The 16,859-nt window shown below is 41.5% G+C and overlaps 2 protein-coding genes across 4 annotated transcripts in view; both read right to left on the minus strand.

Moving 5' to 3' along the window:
- STIM2 (stromal interaction molecule 2) overlaps nucleotides 1-1,085 on the minus strand; it is a 63,782-nt gene extending 62,697 nt beyond the window's left edge. For both annotated transcript variants that reach the window (XM_048941587.1, XM_048941589.1), the window contains exon 1: nucleotides 747-1,085. In XM_048941587.1, the coding sequence (XP_048797544.1) occupies nucleotides 747-936 (190 nt within the window). In that variant the 5' untranslated portion in view covers nucleotides 937-1,085. The remainder of the gene's footprint in view (nucleotides 1-746) is intronic.
- Nucleotides 1,086-15,041: 13,956 nt separating this feature from the next.
- Nucleotides 15,042-16,859, minus strand: part of TBC1D19 (TBC1 domain family member 19) — a 46,493-nt gene continuing 44,675 nt past the window's right edge. For both annotated transcript variants that reach the window (XM_048942076.1, XM_048942078.1), the window contains one exon: nucleotides 15,042-15,902. In XM_048942076.1, coding sequence (XP_048798033.1) covers nucleotides 15,828-15,902 — 75 coding nt within the window. In that variant the 3' untranslated portion in view covers nucleotides 15,042-15,827. The remainder of the gene's footprint in view (nucleotides 15,903-16,859) is intronic.

Here is a 16,859-nt window from a genome sequence, read left to right on the forward strand (position 1 = left end):
CTGAAAACTTATAGTTCAGGCAGAGTGTTCTAATACTACCTTCAGCAGAACAGTGGATTTTGTTCCGATAGAAACGCACTGCTTTCTAAAGCAAAGCAGAGTGTATGCCCCCTTTCTCTCTCACCTTCCACACTCCTCCAGGCAGAGGGCTCTCAGAAGCACGCTATAAGATACGGCAAACTTCAGAATGCTCAAGTGCTGCCTGCCCACAAACGCTGCTCTCCTCAGAGTACGGTCTGAGGACCGCAGAGCTTCCCACTACCCACTACAGAACGGCTCCAGGAGGCATCACGACCTACCGAAATACCATTATTTTCAGTGTTCCACTGCAACTGCTGACTGTGTGCAGGCATCACCATTCGCCACAAGTACAGCAATAGGAACACTGCCGTTTTTTCTTAAAAATAAATAAATAAAGTTATCCGTAGACAACAGCTTCCCACACTTCTCCTTTCCGGAGGAAGGGGCGCGGGAGAAGCTGCAGCGGTGCCCGCAGCCGGACGGGCGGCCCCCAGGCGGGGTGGCTCCGGGGGCACCGCACCCCAGCCCGGCCAAGCCCTCGCCCAGCTCAGCCGGGAAGGCGGTGTCGTTGTGCGGCAGGATCCGGCCCGCATCCTGCGGCAGCTCCGGCCAGGGAGGGGCAGAGCCGCAGTGCCGCCGCTCCGCTCCGCGCCGCACCGAGGCAGGCAGGCAGGGCGGGCAGCGCGGCACCGGAGCGCGTTCCCCCTTCCGCGCGGAGCCGTTACCTGTTATCTCCGCGGCAGAGGAGGACGAGGAAGAGGCGGCGGTGCCTCCTCGCGCACCCCGCCGCCCGTTGGGCACGTCCGCAGCCTCCAGCTCGCATTCCGCAGCGGCGGCGCCGACCAGCAGCAGCCCCAGGAGGAGCAGGCAGCCCGGCGCCGCGGGGACGCCGCGGGGCGCTCGGCTCTCGCTCATCGCTACGCCGCCGTATGAGATGCGGGGGGGGGAGGAGGGAGGAAGGAAAGGGCTGGAGCCGCTCCGCTACCCGCGCCGCAGTCGCCGCTCGCCGGTCCCACGCCGCCTCCCGCCGCTTCCGGCGGCCAACGCCGCCGAGCCGAGCAGGCGACACGTCACCACGCTGTGACGTCACGGGAGGCGGTGCCAAGGGGGGAGGCTGGCGCCGCGCGGGGGAGCACGGGGCGGGGCTTGTGCGCGAGCGGCGGACCCGCGGAGGGGGGAGGCAGGGAGGCGCCGCTCCGCGCCTTGCGGAAGTCCGTGCGGCTCCGCGAGGGCGTCCGTAGCGCGGCGACCAGCGCGGTCACCTGAGGGCAGTTCTGAGGGGAGGGAGCCGGCCTGCGTGCTACGCTTCAGCTGAACCTTGATCAGCTAAAAGCACGCGGTACTTCAAAGCAGTTTGACAGCACGTGGAGGTGTTGTGAGGCGTCCGGGAAGCCTCAGCGCTGCTGCAGGCAGTAGCCGGCAGTGTCCCCGCCCCGCGGCATTGGTGAAAAACGGCGCTGTGCCTTGACTTCGGGGAAGGGAGTTGCAGGGAGTGAGCTCCCGGAGGGAGACGCAGAAACCGGCTGTTAATGTAATTGATTGGGTAATTGTACAGCGCAAAAAGACGGGTATTCATAAAGGGTGCACAAAAGAGGCGAGTGCGAACTGGTGTAACTGCGAACTCTGGTGCGGGCTGTTTGCAACCCATAGAAATGCCATACATCAGTAGAATGGATGCGTTGATTCTGGACTGCTGACCACTGCTTTGTGTACAGTGATCTGGGCTGGTTTCCATCCACTGCTCGCGCAGTCCGTACCTCCCCTATTGGACTGCAGGGGAGTTACAGGGTGCTGTGTGAGAAGCCTCGCTGAAACCAAGGCGTGCTGCTCTGATCGCAGCATATTTCGAGTACGAAGGGACCCACAAGGATCCCCCGGTCCAACTCCTGGCTCTGCACACGACCACGCAAACTCAAACCCTATGAAGGCATTGTCCAAGAATTCCTTGAACTCTAGCAGCCCGGGGCTGTGCCCGCTGCACTGGGCAGCCTGATTCACACCCACCTCCCTCGGTGAAGAACCTCCTAACACCCAACCTGGCCCTAATAACGAGACAGCAGGGAATCATAAAAGGCAAACCTGGTGGTAGATCTGTGCTGTTTTCTCCAAATCAACTTGTCCTTTACTGGCCTGGAAATGTCTTCCAGAAAGATTTCCTTCATGATCCTCTCAGAGAGAGGCACTGTGTAAGGCTGACTGTCCTGCAGTTCCATAAACTTGCTTTGATGATAGATGTGACATTTGCTTTTTTTTTTTTTTTCTTTCCACTAGATGTAAATCTCATTGCCACAGCTTTTCAAAGATGATAAGATCTGCTAAACTACCCTTGCCAGCTTCTTCAGCATCTCCACATGCGTCTCCTGTCCAGTCCTCTGGACTTGTATACATCTTATTTGCTGAGCTGGCCCGATTTCAGCCTTCCCATACAGCTTGTAGGCTATTCCTCCAAGCTTTGCTGCCAGGTCTCTGTGAGATCTGAGGGCTGATCTTGGTCGGAAATACCAAGAGAATACCTCAAAGCCTCTCAGGCCATGGAGTATCTCATCCTTTTCCCTTAAGTCACTTCCTCCATTCAGAAGCAGACCCTTGGTTCTCAGGGTTACCACACTTGTAATTAACGCAATTTAAGAGTGTTTTCTGTGCCTCTGGATAAAACTGAAAGGCTGAAGCTGGTGCAAATGGAGAATGAATGGCAATGTCTGGGTGTTGACATACCTGATTAAGCATGCAGTAATAAAAGGGTCTGTGCTAACGACATCCACATTCGCAGATCATGAAGACCAGCACATCTGTGTGCAGTTTTGCAAGACACGCAGATAAGAAGAAAAAGAGTAATGAACAAATCCTGATGAATCACAGAGACATGATGAAAGACACTGATCCCTATCAGCTTCTAAATGCCCCGAAGAGTCATTACCAAAATCTCCACGAGGTCACCAACCTTGGGAGAATACAGGAGGTGTGGGGAAGACTTCAATCATTTGTCCCTGCATACTTTCAAGTTGAAGTTGTTTCATAGTATTTTCTGTTTTAAGTAAAGCAACCTTCCTGTCAGGCAGCAGGGATACTTGGTACATTGCTGTCACAGTGTCACACAAGTACATACGTTCGTCTATTTTTGCAGAAGGCAAACTCACCTCAAGATCTGGAGTTTAGCCATTTATGTTACTTTCAGCCCTGATCAGTAATAATGGATGTGTATAGTTTTTGAACAGATTTTCAGAATGTGCTTTGCTGTATAGATAACCCAAGATTCTCTTTGGGTCCTGTCTTCCATTGATCTTCAGAGCAGAAAGCTAGGGGGTTTTGTTTGTGTTGTTTTGTTTTAATGGTCTCTGTTTTACTGCTTTGGGTTGGTGTTTCCATCAGCAATTTGCCATCAGCAAGTTCCTTCCATCTTGCTTTGCTGCACACGTTGATTTATCTAAATAGAAAAAAAAAAAGGAGAGGAAATAATCTTCAGAGTTGCTTAGTGCAGTGGTTTCCAATAGATATGTTTGGCCAGTCCAAAGGGGCCTGGGAGCAGGTTTGAACAGCAGAGCAAAATAAATATATATATATATATATGTTCTGCTCTTTGGTGCTATTTACAGTCTATCCACATTATGAGAATTCTCTGAGTGCATATGAGAACTCAGAAGGAAAAATATCAACCACGTACAGAAACAGATGAGAAAGAAACTTGGGGGGCAAAGCAAAGTGCAGACTGAAAAATAAATGAAGGAAGGTCAGATAGATTTAAAGATAAAGCAAGAAGCAAAAGCTTGGGTATAAATGAAGACAATCAGTTAATTTATTAAAAAGCATTGCAAATACAAACTGCCAGTAAATCAATGTAAATTCAAGTAACTTATGACCTCCAGATCATTATAAGTTGTCTAGAGAACAATTGATTCTACGCTACTGGTGTGAACAGAAACAATCGCTTTTGAACAAGCTTGTTACTAAAATTCAGTTTATTCTGGAGTAGAGAAGTAATTTGTATCTGTAAGCAACTAATGCAAAACATACTAACCACAACCTCGCAGTTCTCTTATTTCCTACACTGATAAAATCTTGAATGAAGATGGAGTTGTAGAGTTAAGGACCCCATTCGCAGTTGTTTATGAGTTACTGAAGTTTATATTTTGCATAAGGAAGGTTGCTAGCTCAAGAGAAAAAAATAAATAAATATCCTAAGTGGTCCTGTATTCCCAGCCCTTAATGGACTGAGAAATGATGGGCCACAGATATTATCAAGGTCCAATGATGAAATTAGAACGAAGAGAATGGAAGTGAATTAAGTGTTCTCCTTGTCTGATGAGTGTATCTTATGATCTTATGATCTTATGATCATATCTTATGATCTATATCTTACCATCTTATCAAGGACCAAGAGCCTGGGTCTCTCTGAAATGAGCAAATTGCCTGGAATTAGGCTAAAATGCTGCTAAAATAACAACATCTCTTTCAATCAGTGAGGAAGAACTGTCATTAACTGCAAACTATGCATGTAGCTCTCTGAGAAATTGTTGATGACGTCTCCTAATTTTATGGTGTTTTCTTTTTCCATCACAGTATAATCAGTAGTATTGCAGTTGCTTTTTTTTTTTTTTTTCTCTGACATTAAAGAATAAAACAAGTACAAATATACATATAAAAAAAAAATGTTGGAAAGCACAGAATATTCAGTGAATACTCATTGCAGCTGAGTCTCCCATTAGCAGGGAAGCTTTGCTTGTGGTTGTTTTTTTTTTGCAGTTTGTTGCAATTTTTTGTTGTTGTTGCTGTTTTTATGAGAGCAAAGATGCCACTCCAGCTGGAAAATGTTGGCTGTTCAGAATGTGGTTGAGTTTTGTTTATTTCAGAAACAAACAACTATTCCATCTGTTTACACAATAACTTGAGGCATACCTAGAGATACCAAATCTGAAGGAAAACAATGGACAGAATGAATGACTAAAATATCTGAGGCAGCGCTTTGATTTTGGAATCTGTAGCAGGAGCCAAACAGCTTGCCAGGACACAACCTTATTAGTGATGCACAAGCAGAAATCTTCCTATCTCACTGACTATTATTTGGCATGACGGTTAGATTGCAACAAAATGATGGGCTGTTATACATCTTGACAGCTACAAGGACATTCAAGAGGAACACAAAAACAGTTATGGAATTAATACATTACAAATTACAGTGATCAGAAGTATTCTGAGAATTGCCAAGAGACAAACTTTGAGAACTGGATGTGTCCCTTTCCTTATCTGATGTACTTATCTCACTATAACCCCTCTTTTTTTCCCAGCTAATATTTGTTGCCAGACAGTCCAGGCACGTTATTAAATTTTAAGAAGGCTTTAATTGTGACAATTTTGCATCCTCAGTAAAGTCATAATCAGTTTGTTTGCAGTTAAGATTGACTTTAAATGATACGTTTAACTGTTCTTAAAGTCTAATGAGCAGCAATATTACACAACCAATCTGTACAGTAAAACAACATGGCTGCCATCTTTCTGTTCTCAAGCTGGTAAGAATTCAACCAATTTCAACACAGAAGCAGTAGCTGTAGAGATGAGTCACTAAAAAAGGCTATCTCAGAGGGATGGAAGTACAAATAATTTGCCACATGAAGAAAAGAATCCCAGAATGTACATAATATTTCTTTTACCATCTCTAAATCTCAGTAAATCTAAACTTCCCCTTACCTGGCACTGAGACAATAAGTGCTTTGTGACTGCCTATTCTTTCCCCCTGGAGAGCAAACAAGGAAAGAATCAGGAGATGATAAGAGCCACTACTTACAGGACTTGCTTTTTATAACAAGCACACTGACCAAAAGAGATGTTAGAATAGAACCCACAATTTATTTAAAAAAAAAAAAAAATGAATTTGGGCATAGTAATTTAGCATGTGCTCATATATTGACAGCAAGTAGTGAAGACTGTCTGCTGGGGCATGCTTGGGTATGGTTTCACTGGAAAAAAAAAAAAGCTTTTCTACTCACTTATAACAAGAACCATTCAGGATGGAGTCTGCCTGTTCCAGCTGGGAGAGGTGTTCTGATCAGCTGTAACCAAGAGAAATGCTGCATTATCACTCATCTACGTAGCAACTTTAAGATTTTTTTTTCTGTCTAAATAAAGCCATGTTAGCTCCTAATACGTAGAGCTGTTCTTTGTCTGAATGAGCAAAGTCTGAGAAGAATGCTGTCAGCTTAGTTGTTTAAAATGGAAATCATTTACCTCTTTAGGTAAATATTTGGGATAAGAACAAAGAATATATTTGCCCTTATGTGGAGGCAAGAAGGAAATGACTGGAGATTTACTTCAGATGTGGTTCTGGTGGTTCTAGCAGCTGTTGGCTGAAAGGTGGAACAGCCAACCACTCATTCAGAGGACAGAAATTAAGTGGGATTATATTCTTAAGATCTATAACTAGCAGAAAGTAATAAAAAACCCGGTGAAATCATCTATCTTGTGTAAATACAATTCTATTGTCAGATGTTTGTAGTGAATTGAAATGGCTGCTCTGAGGTCACAGCAATCAGATTGTTTCCTGGAATTTCTGAAGGCAAGCTGCACATCCTGTAAACAGGAGCTCTTCCCAGATCCATCAGACCGCAATGGCATGTGCAGCCAGGTACTGAGTGCTGTGTCACATCATAAATAAGATCGTTCCGCAGAGGCAGAGACAGCTAGACTCAAATCACCCAGGATGTTGAAGCAGATATAGAAACCATTGCTGAGAAAATAAAATACAGCCATTTTGTCTTCATCTCACTTTACTTCACTTATTTATTTATTATCTGTGTGTGTTCCTTGGTTTAGGTAATAGGAAAAAAAAAAAAAAGAAAAAAAAAGCATTGGAGGCCATATCCTCAGTTACAAGAAAGCTGGAAACAGATGGTCTTCCTACTTGCAAATACAACCTTGGGCATTTGGCATTATGACTCACAACAAGCAGCTGTATTTCTCAGAAGAATTAAAAAAAAAGTGAGAGCAAAATTTCGTATAAAACTTATATCTTTGGAAATAGTACATACAGTTTATTTCTGTTCCTGCTTGCTTTGCAGGTTGTGATAGTTGGAGACTGTGTGGAGTGTGCTAAGCTTTTCTGAGCACTGGAGTTCTGAGGACCGACATTCAAAGAATTCAGATTTTTTTATTCCCCCATATTGCCTGCATGATGACATTAGGAGTTTTGGTTAGGGGTGGGACAAAAATGTTCTGCATTCAGTGACAAAGTTTGTCAGCTTTCTCTGATACAGCCATTATATAACTTATCTACCCGTACTTAGTAACAGGTTTTAACTTTGTAAACCGTTTGTGGTAGTATGGGAAATTACAGGGAAGGGTTCAGCTAAAAGTTAGACATCTAAATGAATGTATTGAGTTTGTATGGCAAGGTTTTGGTAGCAGGAGGGCTGCAGGATGGCCTCTGTGAGCAGAGCCCAGCACTGTCCCATGTCAGATCACAGCCTTTTCCAGAGGCTCTAATGGGGTCCTGCCACTGCCCGAGCTGAGCCATGAGCAACACTGGTTGTGGTCTGCAAAAGCAGATTAAAGAAAGGAAAAAACTTCTGCATGGTGGCAGCTGGGAGAGAAGAGTGAGAAACTGTGAGACAAACAGCCTCACAGCCACCAAGGTCCATGCAGGAGAAGGAAAGGTGTTGCTCCAGGCACAGAGCAGAAGTTCCAAGCAGCCCAGGAGAGGCTCAGGGTGGAGCAGGCTGTTCCCCTGCAGCCCACAGGCACCATGCAGAGCAGATGTGCAGCCATGGAGGAGCCCGAGGTGCAGCAGCAGATGTGGCCTGAAGGCCACAATGCATGGACAGAACCTTCAGGAGCAGCCAGAGCTGCAGCCCATGGAGAGAAGTGGAGCCCTGGTGGAGCAGGAGGGCTGGGGGAGCTGCAGCCAAAATGAGAGGACAGGACAGGAGGCAGGTGAGTTTCCTGTGAACAGCAGAAAATGAAGCTGGTGTTTTTCCTCATGTCTTACCTCATATCCTCAGGACACAGGAATATGTAACTTTAAGGCCTTACTGAAAGCGATATACCTGGTAAACATCCGTAAGTATGAATGCTTACAGCTTGCTTGCACATCCAGTGGAAGTGGGTAAACCTTTCCTGACAATTTTCTATTTATCATTATATTTACACACCTATTAGTTTAGAGGATATCTTCAGAACCAATCTTGAAAGACTGAAGAGGGAGTCTGAGAAGTGTTTGGCTCCAGAGATGCATTCCCAGTGGGATTAGCTGTGCTAACACCAGCAATGTTCCACTTAATCTGGAACTAGTATTTGTGATCCTTCAAAAGTTTCAATATCACTCCAGGACTGGTACCACAATCTGTATGGTTTTGTAATCTGAAGAAGAAAGACAAATTTAATAAACAGTTTTTAGCTACAAATCCCCAAATATTAGGTTTCCAATGCCTCTTGAATTATGCAGACTTGAGGTAGTTGTGGCACCTGTCCAAAATTACTGGAGAGGCATGGTGGCAAACCATGAACTACGACAGTGGGTGTTGCTCCTTAGAGCAGGGCAGTTACCACATCCTGGGAGTCTTAAGCTGGAAGGAGGAGCATGAGATGAGGTGCACTTCTGAAATCCTAACAGCTCTGCCTTTTAGACAACAGGTGGCCCATAAACTCATAAAGAAATAAGGGGGCTAGTAAAAACATAAAAGAAACAGTATGAAGAAAATAGAACGCTAACGTGCCCAGCTTTAATCCTCACTAAAATATTAATACAGCCTTCTGTCCCATAATAACCCTGCCTTTTGATGGCCCAGAACCACCAAAAGCAGAGCGTGCAGTCTTAACCTGTTTGCATTGGAACAATTTCCTGAGCAGTATCAATAACCATCTCTCTGGCTAAATGTCTGGAATGAAGTCAGAAAAGAGATATTTACCCTGTGCTTGCTATTTAATATTCTCACCATGGTGTTTCCTAAAAAGGGGCAAAATTTCAGTCTAGAGCTAATTGAAAAGATGACTTATTTTTTGCACTGAGAATACAGTAATTTCAGTTGGGTTGCGTCCAGTTTTCTGAAAGATTTATGGTAAATTCTACAAAAGGAGAGCAAAACATTGAGGCTATTCTTCATTATTCTTCATTAAATTGTTTGTAACTTGTGAAAAAGAAACATATCCATAAATAGCTGTATTCTGTAACATTTTACATTTCATTTTCTTTTTACTGCTGAAGAAAAGATGGCATTTTCCTTTATACAGGTAGAGAGGACTGATTGCTTAGCTATAAGAATGTTAGCCTTGAGTTGGAAACACAGCTAGCATAACTAGAAGAATTAAAGTTTCTGCTCCTGAACTAGGAAAATACAAACATTTATTTATATAAGACCTTTATATAAAGGAGAATTTCACCATTAGCAGAGACCAGGAAATATCTGACAAAGTAGAAAAAAGTCTAAAGCTGCTAACATCTCAAATTGATCTTCTGCACATAACATAAGATGATCTTTGTTTCATTTTTTATCCAGACTTCGCTGCTCTTTGCTCATTCTCTGGAAAATATACTGTTATTTTGTGCTTTCCTTATGTTCTACAACACTGCATAAGCATCTACTGTATACAAAATGAAGTTTATTTGTACAAACTAATGTCTTGATCTCTCCTTCAACGTAAGCCAAGAAATATGGATGAACTTTATATAGCATGTAACAGTGGAAATAATTCCGTTACCTGATTGAAAGCAATTACATACACAGCTGTGTGTGATGTCCATTAAAGCCAAGCTTCTCAGTATGGTCTCAAACAGGTTTCTTTTGAACTCTGAGTGAACACATAGACTAACCTCCAGCCTAAGAAATTGATTGTTCCAAGATGTGATGGTCAGAATATCTCCAGTGTATCACAAACTAAATTTGAATGTCTAAATATGCCCTTATGTAGGAAGCTGTGGAGTAAACACGAACCCTGAGCTTCCATCACAAGCTGTAACACTGCCAGTTTTCCACTAATGAACCAGAACTGGGCTTCAAAGCAATGCTTATGTTTTTGTAACCCAGAAGCACTAAAAAAGAGAGAGGGAGAGGGACGATGTTTTGACACTAGACATACAATCAAACAACTTTAGATCATAATTCCAAACAGAGAGCAAACTAAGTACAATTGATTTTTACAACATATATTTGTAATTATTTACTCTTTATTACTAGACTCATTAAGAGCATAACTTTATACTAAAAGTAACTTTGCAAGAAAAGAATTACAGAATGTAGCACTTGTGGAATAAACTGTCAGATATCCACTAAACATATTCTGTTGCTACAGCAGATTTTGCCTTTAACTATCTTATTCCAATTTTTGTCATTTAAAACAATGCACAGAAATTGATTGCCTGCTTTGTCTTACATAAACTGAATATTTTAACTCCTTTGTTAAATATTCCATTTATTTGGTCATAATCCCAAAAGAAACAATTTGTTCAAACTGTTCGGCCAAACACAATGTCATTTGGCAAAGCACTGTGGTCCTCCATAAGGCTAATTCTCTAGAGATAATTGCTAGCACATATCAGTAGTCCAGCATCTAAAACAACACACTGATTTTGAAAGACGACTTCACAGAACGTGAAGCTCATCTTCTGCAAGCTGTAATGTCTGATACGATGCAGAAACAGGTAAACCTCCTCGGGCTGGAATGCAGTCTTAAATAAACAAATAAATGAAATGGTTTGCCAAAAAGCAGCATTACCCATCCTGCCACCATTTTAGGACTGATCTCCAGCCAGTATTTAGGACGATTAGATCACGTTACAGCAGTTTATGCACTGCAGTTTTGCAGAGCACACTGAACCAAAGGCAAACACAGTGTTTTAAGCAGATATTCGCTCTGTTCCCATTGACGTCTGCTGGATGCTGCTGCACCACATGACATCCGCAGAGACACAAGCATCCTGAAACGTTTCCCAAAAGTGTGATTAGAGTCTGTATGGCAGTCATTTGGTATTATGACCTGACCAATAAAAAAACACTAAAATGAGAAATTTTAACACTGTTTTAAAGCAAAGCGCAACCATTCCACCAGCTCAAACCAATCTTCCCTGCTCCAGCATTTTTGTTAAGGTACTGAAAAAGCTAAGAACAAAAATCTATGACCGATTTCAGTCAGCAGCAGAACTCATTTGCCATCCCAGAGCTCTCTCAGTTCCTGCTGTTCTTTATGGCAGCCAGCGGTTCCCTGGCTTTCACAGAACTGCTGGCAGGCATGGTGCCCTGTAACAGGAGTGGCCTTGTGCAGAGAGCCTGGAGCCTCTGCAAGCTGCCACCAGAGAAAGGAGACATTTTTTCCCCTCTCCTACTGGGGTGACTTCTCCGCTAAGCCCAGCCCAGGCCCTGCTGCACTCTGGCCCAGCGGCCACTCGCCATGAGCTATCTGCAGCCAGAGGAAGCTGACTGTGGCCGGCCACATGAGATACAGAGCTCTGCTAATCTCAAACCCTGGTTTGGACTGATTGCCTTTGCAGTGTCCGCTCTGGGGATGAAAGCAGTCACCGTGAGGCGTGAACAGGAAAAGGCTATAAGAAAGGAGGGAAAAGGAAGAGCCCTGCTGTTCTCACCACTCCTGCATCCTCCCCTCCCTCCCCCATTTCCTAGCATAAAATACCTGACAGAATAGCAAAGATAAAGGAGAATAGCTGATCAGATAAAGGAGAAAGTCTCTTCTTCCCAATCGAGAACAGACTCCCACAGTTTCACAAAATATTTCAGCAGCTTTTAAATAAACTCTTACTTAGGGCTGATAAGCAGTTCACTACACTACATTCCCATATTTGATCTCTACACAGCAATCTATTCAGCAAAATTCCTTCATTCTTGTTGGAAGAACTGCATAAAATTCATTGGCTTTCTTTGAGTTAGAAGAGAGTAAAATAGAGTTTTGGGTACAATTTTTTGCTGGTTTCTGGTAACATGTAAACACTCATCTTGCAGCAATGTCTCTTTCCAACCTTTTCCCTTTACTGGGATATCTAGCTGTTTTACAATCTCCATACTGCATTTCTCATAACAATAATAATATTTGTTCCACAATAAAATTTGTTCCTGTGGCCAAAAAAATCCAGTAAAAAGTAGAGGTTGTTCTAGTTATTCAGCTGTTCCATTACCCAGCCATCAAGATGAAAGTTTCAATATATTTTTGGAAGTACTGAAACAAGATAACTTGGTTACATTTTTAGAAAAGCCTATTTGCTTTTGCATTTTTTTGAACAGTCTATTTGAAATTACAAGAAATCTTTGACAGATCATAGCCAGAATTCTAAAGGCAAACAGCAAAAATCGATCTTTATCTGGAGATATTGAAACAATTGGTTCTTGTACTGAAACACCTCTTTATGTTGATTTCATATGGGGGAAACAGAGTAAGGAAAACAATTTGGCTAAATTGAGCCATTCAAAGTTCAGCTAAGTCTCTTTAAATTAACGTAAGTGCCCATTTATTTATGATTTTATATCAAAATCTGACCCTTGTTTCTAATGGCATAAACAAAAAGGGAGTTTTATGAATTTGGAAGTCTGGAAGGACTGTGGACTTAAACAGGGTTGAACTACTCTCCAGAGTTAACACTTAAAAAATGAATATTGCCTAGTAGATGTATCTAACAGTGAGATAGAAGCCAGTCATTTTATTTTTATAAATATTTGAAATGAACGAGTGTTATTTAAACAAGGGAGATGAAAAATACAAATACCACCCAGAAACTGAAGCACAATATTTTGTTGGAACTAAAAGAAGAAACTGATGCAAGCATGAAAATAATGAAACCCCAGCAAAAGCAATTTTTTAAGAACAGATTTCAAGAAAGTTCTAAGAGAGTACAGTTGGAATCTAAGGAAAGGATCCAGTTTGTATTTAATTTTATTCTAAAGAAGTTACACTCATTATTCCTACGTGCATCTATGTCTGTGCCACAAAAATGACAACTTAAAACATACAATAAAAGTCAGCATAGGTCTTCAAGAGATTCACTGCCACAGCTGGTCCATACAATCCCTGGTTCAAGAGCTGCAGGTAGTCAGTGAAGCCTTTGACCAAGCCTGAAGCATGAGGCACAGCATCATCCCAGGCTGAGGGAGCAGTAGCACAACTGGTCTGGCCAATGATGCACATTGATCCACGCTAGCTGCAGAGAATAAGGTCCCCTGTCCAGACACCAGGAGAAACAAAGGTAAAGAACAGAAGGTAGAGCAAGAATGCTAGCGGGGAAGGTAGAGGGGACAGAAGGGAGAAGTGAGACTGTCAGAATGAATAATGAGACGCCAGCTCACAAGAAAACAGACCACATTCTAAGATTCACAGAATTCCTTGTTTGAACAATAATCTCGTAGTCTCTATCTTTTCCTAGTTATCCTCCCTTCAAAACTATTGAAAATGGGAAGAAAAAAAAAGAAAAAAAAAAAGACTGAGAATAAAAGCCCAACAAGGGATGGATTAGAATAATGGCCAGATTCTACACCATACACTTGAGCAATGGGAAAGAACAGAAGGTCACCAGGCTTTCATGGGATCTCATTTGCTATTTAGTAAACACTTCTAATTCCCCTGAAGCGACGGCAACCTTGTAAAGACCTTATGAAGCCACAGTTCTTGTGAATGCTTTGTAACATTATGACTCCTAAGTTGGTACCAAGCCTCACTGATTTCAAAAACTGCAAAATGCTCAATTTTTAGAGGTAGGTGTGCATGATATGCTGTCCTGAAATAAGGTCCTGCATTTAATACACAAGCTGAGCTTCCTGAAATATAAACAGGAATTCAGGAGAGACTACTCATCTCCTAGGAATTTACTCTGTAATCTTCAGCAAATCTCTTAATCTTTCTATGCCTCCATTCCCCAAATGTAAAATAGGGTAATACTGTCTGTAAAGATACGAGTTGTCATGTGTGTCCTCTTTTTTAAAACGAAGTGTCTAGAAAAGCCTCTGGTAAAAATGTTAAAACCGCTTCTGTCACATATTAATGAAAATATTTATTTTGTCATCCAGAAGAAAATTGTTAAAAACAGTCTTGTTCAATGTCAAGCCTATTAAAAAGTTACGTTCTTAATAAGAATTGATTGTGCTGAATCCAAAGCTTTACTTTAATAAAAGTTAGCCTTATAAATATACTAGCAATCTATAAAGGTTGAGTCGGTTTCTTCCTGTATTATACAGGTAGACATAATTAGAACCACAGACATAAAGCTCAAACTAAGGTGAGACTATGGCTAAGACCACTTTTCAGGTAACTGCTGAACAAATTATAAGGATTTGTATTTCACTGTCACACATTCAGTACATATCACAAATGACAAATACATATATGTACATGGGCTGCTCTGAAAATAATGCCTCCTATTTTATGCTGTCAGCCCATGATATCAGAGGCAGGTGTTGGTCATACGGCAGCAGAAGTTGAATCTTACCACATATAATCTGTTACATTTCATTGCCATGCAACACATGGCAGTAGAGGGGCAGTCTAACAAAATGGCATTCTACACAGAAGTGCACATGAAGTGTGTCATTGAATTCCACCAGTGTGTCACTGAATTCCTCCCCGTGGAAAAAATGGCACCCACTGACATTCATTGACACTTGCTGAACGTTTATGGAGAACAGCAGATGAAAATACAGGGAGGTGTTGGTGGTACATTTCAGCAGCGGTGACAGCAGGTCACCTCCGTTGGTGCAGGCTTTTATGAGCACGGCATGCAGGCCCTTATTCATTGCTGGTGAAAATGCATAGCTAATGGTGGCAACTATGTAGAAAAAAGTGCTTTGTAGCCAAAAATTTGCTCTATCAAATAATGTTATTGTGCTCTTTATGTCTGTTGTCATTTCCATGGAAATCAATAGGTCACTCTGAAAGTAACGCATCTTTATGTAACTTAGATGAAGATAGAAGTGCCATGGCAAACTCAGTAGCTACATAACCCCTTACGTCCTTTTGACTTTGATCTTTTCCACAGATTAAGATATGTTTAATCAAATCACATTAGTCATTTCCACTTTGGTATTAAACGAGACAATGGAAAAAAACTGGAAGAGACTTCAAAAATGGTATACTTGCTAACAGACAACAAGCCAGCCTGACAGTGTAGTGAAAATCCATCACACACTGATATGAGTTTGGATTCTGAGCTGCAGCCTGAGCTGTTGAATCACCAAGGCTGGAAAACTGGCAAAGGCGTAACGCTGCCCTCCTAGAAAGGGTGTGGGGTACTGTGAAAGAACTCTTGGCATCATCCTCAGGGGAATATTTTGGCTCATGCATGGACTGGCTTCAACAAGTTCAGAAGGAAGCTATGCTCAAGCCTTCTACAGGGGAACATATTTTACAACATGGGGCCTTTGATGAGACTCTGGGAAGGAGTTTAGAAGATGCCTGAGAGAGAAATGAAAGTATCTTCATTTTCTCAATTTATGGTAGCAGATCTGACATACTGTAAGCTGTGAGCTCTAAAAAGTTTAAGATTATAAGAGAACTTTTATAATTCTGACATTAGCATTACAACACTCAAGTGAAGAATTACATTATTTATTATATATTACATGCATTTTAGACACTGATTCATAATCATTTGTTTGCACAAGTTGTCATTCTTAATGTACAAGTAATAACCGTTGTTGCAGTGAGAGTCAGCAGCATGCACTACACACACTTCTGTGTGAAGTTATTGTTTTCAGCTAGAAAATTCCATTAAGATTTCTAAATGAATATTGTACATACAGTTTAATTTTGGTTTTATGCAGACATTGCATAGATGATCATTAGCTTCTCATGAGAGGCTGGAAATTGCAGTAGAGTATTGTTGAAGCAGATCAGGTAACAGTAGCAAACAAGAAGATTTGAAGAAGTGGCATAACCTTCAGGGTTGAAAGGTCAGCAAGAACAGCCTAGGAAAAAACCCAAAAGGCTTGTTAAACTTGACATTTGAATCACATTTCTTTAAAGCAGCTAAAGAAGTCAGAAAAAGATTCAATATTGACTCATAACAATAGTTAGTTTCAGATCTGACTAGAAACAAATTACACTTGTTTACTTCAGTATGCCAAAAACTTCTCTTGCCTTATTTTTCATCTTAACACTTGAAAGAAGAAGTATATGCTTACATATATAAAACGAAGTAACTTTATTTTAGCCTTTACTCTTACTTGAAGTATATAGGGCATCAAGCGGTCTAACATTTCAACTTGCTTCTAAAAATAATTGGGAATTAAGAATCCTCATCCTGTGGCTTGGCTAGTACTTGTGAGGCAAGTCCAATGTAATGGCTCAAGGAGTCAATGTCTTCTAAAGAAGTATGTTTAAATAAAACAAAACGAAACAATCACAATCTCTCAAAGTTAAAAAAACATGTATTACAAGATTTTTGGGAAAAAAATCTATTTTAACAAACTAGCACAGATAAACAACAATAAACTTCACCTTGAGGTTTTGTTTTTTTTTCCATTTCCTATCTGTACAATGATACTACTTGCAATGAATTTTCAGATTCAATATTAACAAAATTAGTTTTGTTAAATCTTTGTAATATTAAAAAGCACAGAAGCAGCTACAGTAAAATATACTGAGAAAAAAGTACAAGCCTCCACAGTAGTTTTAAAAACAATATATCCCATTAACATATTTTGAGAATAAAATAGAAAAAAGCGCTAATTAAACAACAAAGTTTGATAACTTCACATTTCTGTAACAAATCTACTTCTACTTCCATTTACTCCAGAGAAATAGTATTATGTACTGCATGTTCAAAATTTATCTAGTTTTTATCTAAGATAAGAATTTAGGCAGAAACATTTGCACTATGTACCACGTGCCATGTGAGGCTTAGGTTACTGTGGCTGGCAAAG

Source organism: Lagopus muta, chromosome 4 (assembly GCF_023343835.1).
Source record: "Lagopus muta isolate bLagMut1 chromosome 4, bLagMut1 primary, whole genome shotgun sequence".
Lineage (NCBI taxonomy): Eukaryota > Metazoa > Chordata > Aves > Galliformes > Phasianidae > Lagopus > Lagopus muta.